At 35.2% G+C, this 13,599-nt stretch overlaps 1 protein-coding gene across 1 annotated transcript in view; it reads left to right on the forward strand.

Annotated features, from left to right (window-relative positions):
* The window catches only part of LOC138700183 (pinin-like), a 98,370-nt gene extending 86,396 nt beyond the window's left edge, over nt 1–11,974 (forward strand). Inside the window, exon 10 of the mRNA XM_069826607.1 lies at nt 10,803–11,974. Within this exon, the coding sequence (XP_069682708.1) occupies nt 10,803–11,233 (431 nt within the window). The 3' untranslated portion in view covers nt 11,234–11,974. The remainder of the gene's footprint in view (nt 1–10,802) is intronic.
* The last annotated feature ends 1,625 nt before the right edge of the window (nt 11,975–13,599 follow it).

The following is a 13,599-nucleotide window of genomic DNA, read 5'->3' on the forward strand; positions in this document are numbered from 1 at the left end:
AATGTATTTCACAAGGAAGTATAGAACAAAAAATGTACTGTGGGAGCATTTTAAAAAATCAGCTACTCGAAAACTCGAACCAGTATCAGCAGAGCTACAAAATGTTAATAATTCTTCCGAGTTAAATATTGTTACTAAAAAACTCACGGATGTTATAGCACGACTTTGTGAAGCCCATCTACCAAAACTAAGCCAGAAACCTTTGAAGAACTACTGGTGGAACACTGAACTTACAATAATGAGAAAACGTGTCCTCGCATGTCACCGAAGGTATAAACAAATTAAGTGTGACCTTCTTCGTGTGAAGTATGAAAAAATCTACAAGAAGGTCAAATCTCAATACAGATTGATGATGTCGCAAGCGAAAGCAAACAGTTGGAAAATCTTTTGTTCTACACAAACAAACCCCTGGGGTATTGTATATAAATACTCTCGGAAGCCACAAAATTTTAATAAAGTGCTAACAACACTGGAAACGGAAAATGGACCCACTGTAAATGCAAAAGACACTGCAAACGCCCTGACTAGAAAATTTTTTCCGGATGACACGGAAGATAATGATGTCCAAAAAGTAATTCGTGCAACAACAGATGCTGAGCCAGATACGTTAGATGATTTATACTTCACACCTCGTGAAGTGGAACACATAATTCTGAAGCAAAATGATCTTAAGGCTCCGGGACTTGATGGACTATCGGCAAATGTTGTCAAACAAATACATTTCTCACATCCTTCACTTCTGTTAAATCTGTATAATAAATGTTTGGAGCTCGGAGTTTTCCCTGATTGCTGGAAACTCGGTGTAGTTAAGGTAATACCGAAATTTCAAAGTAGCAACAAAGTTACTACCTCTTCTTTCCGACCAATCAGCTTGCTGCCTGTGTTGGGAAAATGCCCAGAGAAACTCGTCATAGATCGCATTATGTATCACTTACTAAGCAACAGTTCCCTCAGTGAACTTCAGTTTGGATTCATGCCGCTGAAATCGACAGAATTGGCAGTTTGTAAAGTTGTAGAGTGGATACAGGAGGTACACTCAAACAAAGAAATTGGACTATTAATCTCCTTGGACATATCAGGTGCGTTTGACAATGCCTGGTGGCCAAAAATACTTCATCAACTAAAACTAAAAAAAATGTCCTAGAAATTTATATAGAATAGTTAAAAACTATTTCGAAGACCGCAGAAGTCAGCTCACCATAAGCGACGAGACCATTATCAAGAATGTGACGAGAGGATGTCCACAAGGATCAGCATGCAGTCCAGGTTTCTGGATTATACTTTATGATGATCTGCTACAACAACGACTCCCTGAAGGATGCACGCTGCACGCTTACGCCGACGGTGCTATAATACTTGCAAAATAAAGCACATTTAGGCACTTAGAGGACATAGCCAATGAAGCACTAGCGGCCGTCCACATGTGGGGCAAGACAAACAAACTCAACTTCAATGCGTCCAAAACATCAGCAATGCTAACTACAAGAAAAAGAAAAATAGAACCGATAAGCATCTCTATGGATAACACAAGCATTGTACTAGTTGATGAACTTAAGTACTTAGGCATAGTCCTAGATAAGTGCCTGACTTTCCGTCCACATCTTCAACACATTGCTGGTAAAGCTAACAAGCTACTTTCTGCTCTCTCCGCTGCAATTAGACCCACATGGGGCCTTAACTCCTCTATACTAAAGATAATATATCGGGGAGCAGTAGAACCTATGGTTCTGTACTGTGTGGCAGCATTTCAACATATATTACAGAAAAAATGGGTGCAAGAAAAACTGTCTCAGATTCAACGAGGATATCTCTTACGAATCATCCGAGGATATCGTACAATATCTACTGCAGCCTCTCAGGTTATAGCAGATATTGAACCATTATATTTGGTTGGTGAATTTAAAGCAAACATCAGCAATATAAAACAAGGCCGAAAAATCCCTCAGTTTTTGACACATCTCCGTGTAGAAGAACCAGCAAATCCTCTCCGGGCAGGGCATCCATCTTTATACATACCCTGTCTCAAAGAAATTTGTGATGCAGATTCCCATGACTGTTTGATCTATATAGATGGATCGCGTTTGGATAAACTGTCGAATCAAAATGCCAAAGTAGGCTGTGCTTTTGTCGCCTACAGGAACGACAGCGAACACACCTCAGCCATCTTCAGACTCTCCTCAGAGTGCTCAGTGTTTCAGGCGGAACTATTAGCTTTGCGAGAAGCAATCAAATGGTGTAGTCAGTCTGGTTACAGCGCTTGCGTTCACAGTGACTCGCAGTCAGCAGTAATATCAATTAGTGATAAATATAACACTAACATTATTGCCTCAGAGATAAGAACTTTAATAATGAAAAGTGTCGTCCATATTTGTATAACTTGAGTCAGAGGGCATACTGGGATAGTTGGAAATGAGAGAGCCGATGAATTGGCAAAGATGGCAGCCAACTCTGATGTGCCATTGTCGTACAATTTATGTCCGATATCATATATAAAAAAAGTAGCCAAAGAACATTATATGCAAGAATGGAACAAAAGATGGGTCAATAGTGATAGGGGAATTCTTACAAAAGAGCTGTATTTTCCAACAGTCTATGATCGTAATAAATGTAAAGTAATAACACCAAATTTCGTACTGACACAGTTTTTGACTGGGCATGGAAAATTCGGGGAATACTTAAATAGATTCCATATTAAAGACGATGCAACTTGCATTTGTGGGGAGGAATCTCAAGATGTCAAACATGTATTATATGATTGTCCAGTCTTTTGCCGTGAAAGATACGAGCTTGAGTTGTTACTGAACACTCTAAATTATACATTTACCAAACCGTTAACCAATATACTTACCAACTCCAAATCATATAAGTATTTCATGTCCTTCTTGAATAGAATATTCGTGAAACTGTAAAATGTTAAATTATTCCGGGGGAAAAAAATCGTATTAGTTCTAATCAACTATAATGAAACTGTAAGTCTTCAATTTCGCATACTATAATATTGTACTATTAGTTTTAATTTTTATTTTAATTAGGCATTTGATTTCTAATTTTGAGCCATTTCTTGTAATACCTGATTATTGCCAATTGTTGTTTTATGACACAATATTTGAAAATAAGAGTAGGCCTAACTAGCTTTTAAACAAACCATTTAAAAATAAATACATGTTAAAATATCTTAATGACTTTGAATATAAGAGAATTATTAAATTTTTTTTTCAAATTATTTAGATGATTCATATCTACCAAGTTCATAATACAGTTCTAAGAAGAAATACCAATTCTATATCACAGAGACACTCATTGCTGAAACTCCAGTTGTGAACTAAATTCCTCCATGGAAATGGGTAATTCCAGAACATAGCATACAAATTTCAGGAAATCATTCCAAAAATGATCCTCCATACATTCTTAAGTTAGATGCCATGGAACTAATCTACAGCACATATAAGGATCACCTTCAAATTTATGTAGATGGATATCTAAATCCTAATAATGGGACATCAGGAGCAGGGTATTATATTCTAAAATATCAAGAAAGTTATTTCATACCATGTCCATCCTCCGCCAGTCTTGACACTGAATTGCTAGCTATTGATGCTGCTCTTCAGTGTGTTACTCAAATTTCTGAAAAATCTATTTGCATACTTACCGACTCCAAGGGGGCTATATTTAATATAATTAAATATGTACCAAACCTATACGCACATAGAATTATTCCAATTCAGAAACAACTAAGTAAACTAAAAAAACTCCAAAAGAAAATAACATTTCAATGTATACCTAGTCATTGTGGCATACCTGGAAACGAGAAAGTCGATAATATTGCAAAACATAACTACAGAGGTTGCAACATATTTGCAACCAAGACCTCTTCAAGTGATACTTCTATGCAGTGCCTTTGCTTCAGTAAAGTTTCATTTTATAAATATATGGATCAACAATTGGTTCTCTTCTGACAAAGGAAAAATTTTACGGTCCATTCAAAAGAAACCAAATGACCTGGAAATGTACAAAAACTTGTCCAGACATGTTCAAACATTTTTAACAAGAGCCAGAACAGGTCACATTGTCACACAATTGTACCTACACCGATTTCACCTTTCTGATACTCCTACTTGCCTGTGGTGTAATAATCATGATGAAGATCTGGAACACATTCTTCTATACTGTTCATCCATAAACCACAAAAGAAAAATTAAAATTATCAGTACCAGTTGCAGAAAACACAGCTCTGCAGTATATGTGGACTACACCCCAACTCTGGCTACTAGCAACAGGCATCTGTAATGAACTCCGATCAAAATACCCCTCATTTCTCATGAAAAACAAGAACTGACAAGACTACAGTGGACTATGGTGGACTTTATGTTGTCAACAAACAGCTGGATACATTAAGGAGATTGATTGATTGATTGATTGATTGATTGATTGATTGATTGATTGATTGATTGATTGATTGATTGATTGATTGATTGATAATATAGTTCTAATTCTGATATTCAAATGACATTGTGCTGTTAATGGAAATGTATGTCTCCTATGTACTGTATTGTTTATTAATAGCTATTTATTATACAAGTTCATAAACATTCCCTTTTTGGCACAGGTATGAAGTTTGTGAAACGAGGCGAAGCCGAGCTTCACAAACACATGAAGGCCAAAAAAAAAAAAACTTTACGAATGTGTATCATACAATGCTTTTTTTTTTTATGATAACACAGATTTACATAAGTAAATATTTCAAGTTGGAGAAGTTATAAGATCACGATTTCACGACCGTTTAAACAGAACCATTAAGAAATAAGTATCCATGGAATGACAACCTGTTTTATTCATGATTACGATTTCATGGCTGTCTAAACCGGCCATATAACCAACAAAGACTTAGGAAAAGTTGAATGCTAAACCTTGTTGCAGTGAGTACTACAGATGTAACTTCAGAATAATACGTGCTGAAATGTAAATATAAATGTTAAATTTCTTACTTTTTTGGTTACGTGTAATATTTAAGTCATGAAAGGTCGAGATAATGCATTAATTTCTTATTGAATGGAATTTGTACGTTGAATAGTACATTTTCTTTGGCAGTGCGTAAAATGAATAGCAGCGCGTAAAGTGATCACTTTTTTTTTATGCATTAATGTTTTAAAGGCTCACTTTACACACTGATAGCAGTGGTAAAATGCAACTTTATGTACTATCATAGAAAAATATATTGCAGTTGGTATTTAATATTAGATGACAGAAAAATCAAATTCGTCAAGAAAATTTAATGCCACAAAATATGTGTGCAATCTCAGTAACTGACTGAAGCACATGATATACCCAGGTCATAAAATATATCTTCCCCATTCCACTCATCAGCTGCCAGTGTTGTTCTTTCCTCTTCTCGACCTTAGTGTGAATGAACTCTGAAAGGTCTAAGGGTGAGAATTGAGTGTTGTGAAATTTTAAATATGGCATCCTTGTGTGATCATCACTGTGCAATTGACAAACTTTTGCAAACGCTGTGTAGTGCACTGAGTTTTAGCGATTCCTCCAAAACCTTTTCTTATTCTGGAAACAAAGATCTGCATTATAAACAAAAAGGCAAAACTGTTGACAGAGTATTACTTTTACTTATTTAAACATACTCATTCATAGTCTTCTCTCCAAGGACAGGTATTTCAGTGCAAACCCAGCATTCTCCAATCTTTCCTATTTTCTGCCTTCCTTTTAGTCTCCGCTTATGATCTTTTAAACATGTATGACTCTTAATTTAAATTATTGTAAAATTATATTCTTATCTTTAATAAATTGTAATAATTATTATTACTAACTTATTCTTGGGTTGCGTCCCCTGTTTCGGAAGCCATGCTGTGCTACTGTCTTTATGACTTCTGCTTTTAATTCTTGCTCAGTCTCTTTCCTTTTTTAGGTATTAAGTTTTTGGATCAGAACAGCTTATAATTTTTTGGTCTTGAGATGTGTTTCTTTGCAACCTCTGTAGTTATTTTGATAAAACTTTTCGGTTTGCCTTTTGGAAATTCCAGGACGGTTTTGGGTCATTTTTTGTGTTCTTATTGTTCTTTCTTAGTTTTATAATGGCGATTACTGCTCTGTGACCAAATATGGGATCTTCTGTAACCTTTTTGGTAGTTTGTTGTTATATGTCTGAGGTTATTAGTAGGAGATCAGGATTAGTGCTTGAGCCAGAGTGGTGTATGAAGGTTTGTGAGTTTTCCTTTCTGTGTGCTACTTCTGTGAGAATTCTTCCTAGTTGGTTAGTTGTTTCATAACCCCATTGTTTAGGGTGGGCATTAAAGTCTCTGATAATTATTGTTTTTATCTGTACTTCAGTTTGATCAAGATTTGGAATATTGTTAGGAGGATTGTAGGCATTCATTCATTCATTCATTCATTCATTCATTCATTCATTCTTTTCTGCCCAAGGGTAGGTCCTTCACTGCAAACTCAGATTTCTCCAATCTTTCCTAATTTCTGTCTTCCTCTTGGTATCCGCATATAATCTATATATCTTAATGTTCTTTGTAAACTGATATGTAGGAGATCCAAATAGGGGACTGTTTTGTCTCCAGAATGTTTTACTTTATGGTTCTTCATATTGGAGTGTCTTCTTAGCAAAGTGTAACTGTTTTGATGCACAGACAATGTTTTACGATTTGGCGGTTATGTCATCTGCATTCAGTCCCCAATATATATATGGAGAGACCCATCTGTCTTTGATCAGTGGGTCTGTCAGACCTAGTCGGGAGATCGTATGATCACTAACCATTCCCGTCATCTTCCACCTGGAAGATGTGCCTCTATGCTGTGACAGTCCAGCAGAAGGAGACTGGAAAATATGGTGACCATAAATTATGGCTTACCTGATTATGAAACACAGATTCGAACATTTGTACAGAGTAACTGGCAGTATATTGTATATACTTGCATTATCTTCCAGAAACAGATACATTATTTTCGATCATTTCTTAGTTCATGAAAGTATGATCTAAGGCATTTGCATGCCGAGTAAATTATGTATGAAATATTAGTCAAATCTTCAAATATATTTCCGAATAATTTACAATAATTTTAAAATAAGTTGTTCTTAATTCAATAAATTACAATAGAATTTTGTTTATATTCAATACATTGAACATAACAAACTATAGTTATCAGTGGCGTATACTGGTTTAAGGGCCTGGGCTACCACTGACCCTATTATTACACAAAATATATTTTAAAGTCCCTATAATAAAATTCCTTACCTATTTATATATGAATTCCAGACATCTTGATTGGGACGAAAATGCTTTGATGACTTCGTCATTGAAATTACAGTTGGGCCGCTTGCGAAGTTTCTGTAGAAATGACTTTTCAATGGACATCAGTGCCAAGCCGGATAAACGTTCTTGTGTATGAGTTGATCTACAGTAGGATTTTATTCTCTTCAACGCAGAAAATGTTCTTTCTACTGATGCTGACGTAGCTGGTATTGTCACAATTAATGTTGCCAATTTAAGGACTTCAGGAGTAACTTGGTTCAGCTGGTTTTCATATATGGCAGATAATATTTCATGGATAGGTTTGTTCGAAAAATCAAAGACTTCTGCTGAATATATTACACTTAATTCATTTTTCAAACGTACTTGATCAAAGTGACTGTTATAGGACTGAAATAATTTGTTTAGTACCTCATTCAGGAAGTTTTCTCTATAAGCAGAAAATTTTTGAGAATCTAGAAGATATGTGAACTGAAGCTTTCCATAATCAGAAAATCTGTCAGTAATTTCCATGTGCATACGATCTAGTATGCTGTAGTACAGCTGCCTGTATTTCAATTCATCATCTCCTTTTCTTCGCTTTAATGGTGGTTCCATTGTATTGGCTGAAGAATTTTCATTTTCCATATTACTCCATTTGGACGGAAACCCATTACGTCTGAACTCGAATACAGTATTTTTTAACTTTGATACCTCTTGCAACCAGTATGCTATGTCTAGACTTTTTATCTGAAGAATATTGTAGAGCACATCTGTATGTGCGAACACTCTAGCATAGACTTCAAGAAGAAATATATTCTGAAACTGTGTGAAAAAAATACAAATATCCTTGAGCCTGCACAATTACATCATCAACCCAGTTTTCTTCAGAGTCATTACAAATGATATTTTCAAAGAAAGCAGTCAGTTGTTCTCTGTATTCCTTTACTGTATTTACAAGCCGAGATGTAAAATTGCATCTAGTTGGTGCTACTTTTGGGAGTTTCTTTTTCATAAATTCTTGAGTTTTTCTGATCTTTTAGGAGATGATGAGAAAAATGCAGCTAAACCCGACAGTGTTTTGAAAAAAAAATGCGGCATTCTGGAATGGATGAAGTAGTTTGTTGCAAAACTAAATTGAGAACATGGCTGTAACAATGGACAAATAGTGCTTGAGGATACTTTCCTTGAACTTTTGTTTTTAAGCCATTAATATTTCCTGCCATAACTGAAGCACCATCGTATGTCTGTGCAATTAACTTATTGCCGACATTGTATTCTGCTATAACACCTTCCACATGCTGAAACCAAGCAGCAGCAGTTTTGCCCGAACTGACATTTGTGAATCCTATAAACCGTTCTTGAACATTGGCAGTACTATCGACATATCTTAAAACAGTGGGCAATTGACTCTGATTAGAGCAGTAACTTGTTTCATCAACAACAATGGCCGCAAAAGGTGCTTCTTCTATTTCAGATTTTATGTTCTTTATCATAACCCCACTTATAGCAAATATTAAGTCATTATGAATTGCGGGAGAAGTACCACGAAATACTGTTGAACTCTCAAGATGATTGGCCAGTAAATGGTCAAATTCACTTAAGGAACTTAAATATTCAATATAATTTCCTCTATTGTCTGATTCCACACTCTCATTATGATCCCGAAAAGCCAATTCTTGTTTTCCTAGAAAGCAGACTGCGTTAATAAGACGCAGTAAAATCTCCTGATTTTTTTTCCACAGGAGCATTGTGTTAGTTGATATGTAGAGCTTTTTGCTTATCTAGCTGTAAATCAATTCTTGTCTTCCCAAAGTTTGCAAAGTTCATGCTACTACAAATATGAGCTTTTGATTTGTCGTGTTTTAGGACTGCCGTTCGAAGGGAGTTGATATTAGAAAACCCTCTTTTGACCACACATTAGTTTCGCGGCTAAATAACAAACATGGCCAGCAAAATAGTTTAGACAGTTTAGAACTACCACACAACCAATTTCACTTACCATATGATGTTGAAGTGAAATGGCATGTGTACTCACACTGTTTTTCTTTTACGTCCATGGACAAATTTAACTCAGGAGTTGGTCTTTCCATTTTCACAATTTCAACTTCCTCGTTGTATGTACGACGGTTAAAAGGCACTTAATAAACCTTCTATTACACAGTCATTTTCAACACGAACCTCTCCAGAAACTTGTTCTGCCATATTTTTCACAATATCACTTAATTGGGAAATTAAAAACTTAATAATTCACAATTAATATAACTCTTAGACACTCGAACAAATCACAAATTTAAAATACTGCACTGCAAGAACACAATTACATTCATGAGCTAGCGTGCTAAGCGTATTGTTACTTCGCACCTGCGAAGAAACCGATCACGAGAGCGGCAACTCATCCGCCTACACTGCACGATGGAAACAGAAGAGAGCGGGGGGATGGGCAGTTGTGCGACAGACAGCGTGCGCGGTACGGTCACAGGCTACCTCACGTAGCAAGCGGTTTCTCCAGTGATGCCGCCTTGACAACTTGTTTCTTTTCGAGAGCAGAGAGCGCATATAAATCTAACAATTACTTTAATTTTAATTACTGTGGTAAAACTAATAATACAAAATTATTACATTATGTTATATTATAAACTTTTTCTTTTGTAATTTCCTTGGGGCTACCCGGTAGCCCCGGTAGTCCGCAAAATACGCCCCTGATAGTTATATGACAAAGAGGGATGTGACAGCCTCTTAAAAATGGCCGTGAATTTATTAATTAGAAATCTTTTACCATTGACACCTTTTTTGTGAAAACAAATAATTGTAATGTATAGATTCTTTAACTATTTAACTACAATTCTCATGAAAAGAGAAAATATCAATGTCCATTTAAACAATGAGCAAATGCGTGATCTGGTTGAGAATATACCCTAAGATTATGCTATGTATGCTAAGAGTACTCCTAACATAGGTCTCTGTATTTATTGTTTTTTAAAAATACTCATTCTAGAATTCCCACACCAATATTATCAGTTAAAGTATATGTTCTTCAGTTTCTCTTGTTAAAAGAAGTTTGTCTCTATTACACGTATTATCACTGGTGTCTGAATTGTGTTCTTTTAAGATATAGTAACTTAAGAATTCTTTCTTGTGAATTCAGCCCTACAATCTGTAAATGATTTCGCTTTTACTGTAGTATGTATAATATATTTTGATCTAATGAATACCTACTGAAGCAAACAAACTGATGAAACTTCTCTATTTCCATAGCATTTGTCAGAAGTTAAAATTGGATCTGTTTGTCAGGACAAAATGTAGATATCTGTAGACCAGAGTGGAACTTTCTTTTATTGGCTATATTATTGGAAGGCCATGGCTGTTCTTCCCAGGTGCTACACTAGTGCTGACCATTAACGTTACCAACAGAAATAAATAGGCGTTGATTGTCAGTGAAACATTCTTTATATAACTATGCTGTGTTTATTTACATTTTTATTATATTTAAAAAAAATTTCTATTGTGTTAGATATGTACTTTGTATCAAATTTGTCATTTTGTTTTTTCCAGGTGGTGATGATCTTAACGTAGATAATAATGAAAATATTGAAGTCCCTGAAACAGGTAAGGTTGATATTGGGGTGGAAAGGATAGAAGAGGGCCAAAAAGTTAGTAATCCTATATCTAGAAATATTGAAACTGAAATGGAGGTTGAGGAGTTCAGGAATGACGAAAGGGTTGGGGGCAAAGAAAGTTTAGTAAGCGATAACTTATCTGTGGGACTGATAAAGAAAGAGGTAAATGAGGATGAGGATGAGGAGGAGGAGGATGATGAGGAGGAGGATGAGGACGAGGAGGAAGATAATGATGACGATGATGAGGAGGAGGACAATGAAGGTAGCAGAAAGGAGGAATTGTCTCGTGACTCCCCAGAAAAGGAGATAGGATCAAATAAAGAGGAGTTGACTATAAAGTCAGAATCTGTTTATGAATCCGGGTAATCCCTAGTAATCTGCATGTAAATAGGCCAATTAATTTAAGTGTTTTAACCAGGTAAATGCCTCAGCTCTTCCTGTGTGAAAGTGTGTGTGTGTTTGTATATGCATGTGTGTGCGTGCGTGTATGTATGTGTGTTTGCTTTCTTAATTTCCTTACAGCTAGCATATCTTGAATTTCTGTGTCGCTGTTTCACAGTGAAAATAAACATGCACTTCTTTCTTTTAGGGCTTGGTTATACACATTCGTTGCCTCCAGAATTTATAGGTTTTATTACTTTGTATTTTTGTTCCGTCTTTACTATAACATCGGCAATTTGGCAAATGAATTGTATCAAAAATACAAAAAATGCTCACATTAATAACCCATTTAATAAACTACATCAGAATTCAGGTAAGTATGTCATTGTGTTGATAAACATGTTTGTTCCAAATCAGAATGAAGTGTCTACTATTGAAACAATTAGAAGAAAATGGAGTTTATTTACAGTAGATTGATATCGAATGCAAAAGAGTTGTACGGTGTGTTCGTATAATAATTATGAAGGCTTGAACTGAATTCCGCAGGCTTGATATTGATGGGAGAAATTGGGTCTGCATGTGTCGTGCAATAGTGGAGTGAAATAGACAAACTGCAATGTAAATATGAGAATTTGACTACCAGTAATACTTTTTGTTGTCTTCTGGATAAGAAGGAACATAACAGATTTTGTGTAATAATCATATTAATAAAATGTATGTTTTATATCTGGTGGTTGTTGGCATTTATACTGACATGAAAGGCTGTGAAACAGATGTGGGAGTGGTGTATTATAGAATGAAAATCTTCACAAATTTTTCAAACCAGGAAAGTTAATGGAACATTTTCTAACCACTCCTACAGGTTTGTTTTATATGCCATTTATTGCACACGATAAGCCTGATTACCAAATAAAAGTGAATCCTTATTGTATGAAGTTCATGAAAATAGCTAGGCTGTTCTATGTTCTTGAAATGAAATATTAATTTTATTAACACTATAAGGTTTTGTTTCAGGTAACATTTTTTTTTTTAATTTAATCCAGTAGAGAAAAAGTTAATATAGACTCTTGATACTGAAATAATACTGTTGTTAAATTCAAAGACTAACAAAAGTGAAACATCAAGCAATGTGGAGTTGCCTTATATTTCGAATAAAATATGTGACTGTATAACCTCCATAATTCTTTTTATATGCCTTCATGTGATCATTGTAATGTTTAATATTATGATATGACTTCACAAGCAATTCATTAACACTAAAGGGACGACTTTTGTGAACATTTTGAATTCGTAAGAAAATGTGTTGATCGACCACCGAAATGCTTGTCATACATCACATTTTCACAGATAAGTAATATAATAACTTATACACATTTCAGCACCTGCAATAATGGATGATAGTGGAGTGTAAAGAATTGATTTTTGTAAAAGTAAAAAAGAAATTGTGTAATAAAATTTCATTTATTTTAATCCATGTTGACTATTTAAATTTATTGTGTATTAATTTACTCTCATTCCCAAGAAACTAGTTCGATTAATTAAAATGTATCTCAGTGAAACATACAGCAGAGTCCGTATAGATCAGTTTCTATCTGATGCTTTTCCAATTCACTGCGGGCTAAAGCAGGGAGATGCACTATCACCTTTACTTTTTAACTTCGCGCTTGAATATGCCATTAGGAAAGTTCAGGATAACAGGCATGGTTTGGAATTGAACGGGTTACATCAGCTTCTTGTCTATGCGGATGACGTGAATATGTTAGGAGAAAATACACAAATGATTAGGGAAAACGCGGAAATTTTACTTGAAGCAAGTAGAGCGATCGGTTTGGAAGTAAATCCCGAAAAGACAAAGTATATGATTATGTCTCGTGACCAGAATATTGTACGAAATGGAAATATAAAAATTGGAGATTTAGCCTTCGAAGAGGTGGAAAAATTCAAATATCTTGGAGCAACAGTAACAAATATAAATGACACTCGGGAGGAAATTAAACGCAGAATAAATATGGGAAATGCGTGTTATTATTCGGTTGAGAAGCTCTTATCATCCAGTCTGCTGTCCAAAAATCTGAAAGTTAGAATTTATAAAACAGTTATATTACCGGTTCTTCTGTATGGTTGTGAAACTTGGACTCTCACTCTGAGAGAGGAACATAGGTTCAGGGTGTTTGAGAATAAGGTGCTTAGAAAAATATTTGGGGCTAAGCGGGATGAAGTTACAGGAGAATGGAGAAAGTTACACAACACAGAACTGCACGCATTGTATTCTTCACCTGACATAATTAGGAACATTAAATCCAGACGTTTGAGATGGGCAGGGCATGTAGCACGTATGGGCGAATCCAGAA

Source organism: Periplaneta americana, chromosome 5 (assembly GCF_040183065.1).
Source record: "Periplaneta americana isolate PAMFEO1 chromosome 5, P.americana_PAMFEO1_priV1, whole genome shotgun sequence".
NCBI classification, from domain to species: domain Eukaryota; kingdom Metazoa; phylum Arthropoda; class Insecta; order Blattodea; family Blattidae; genus Periplaneta; species Periplaneta americana.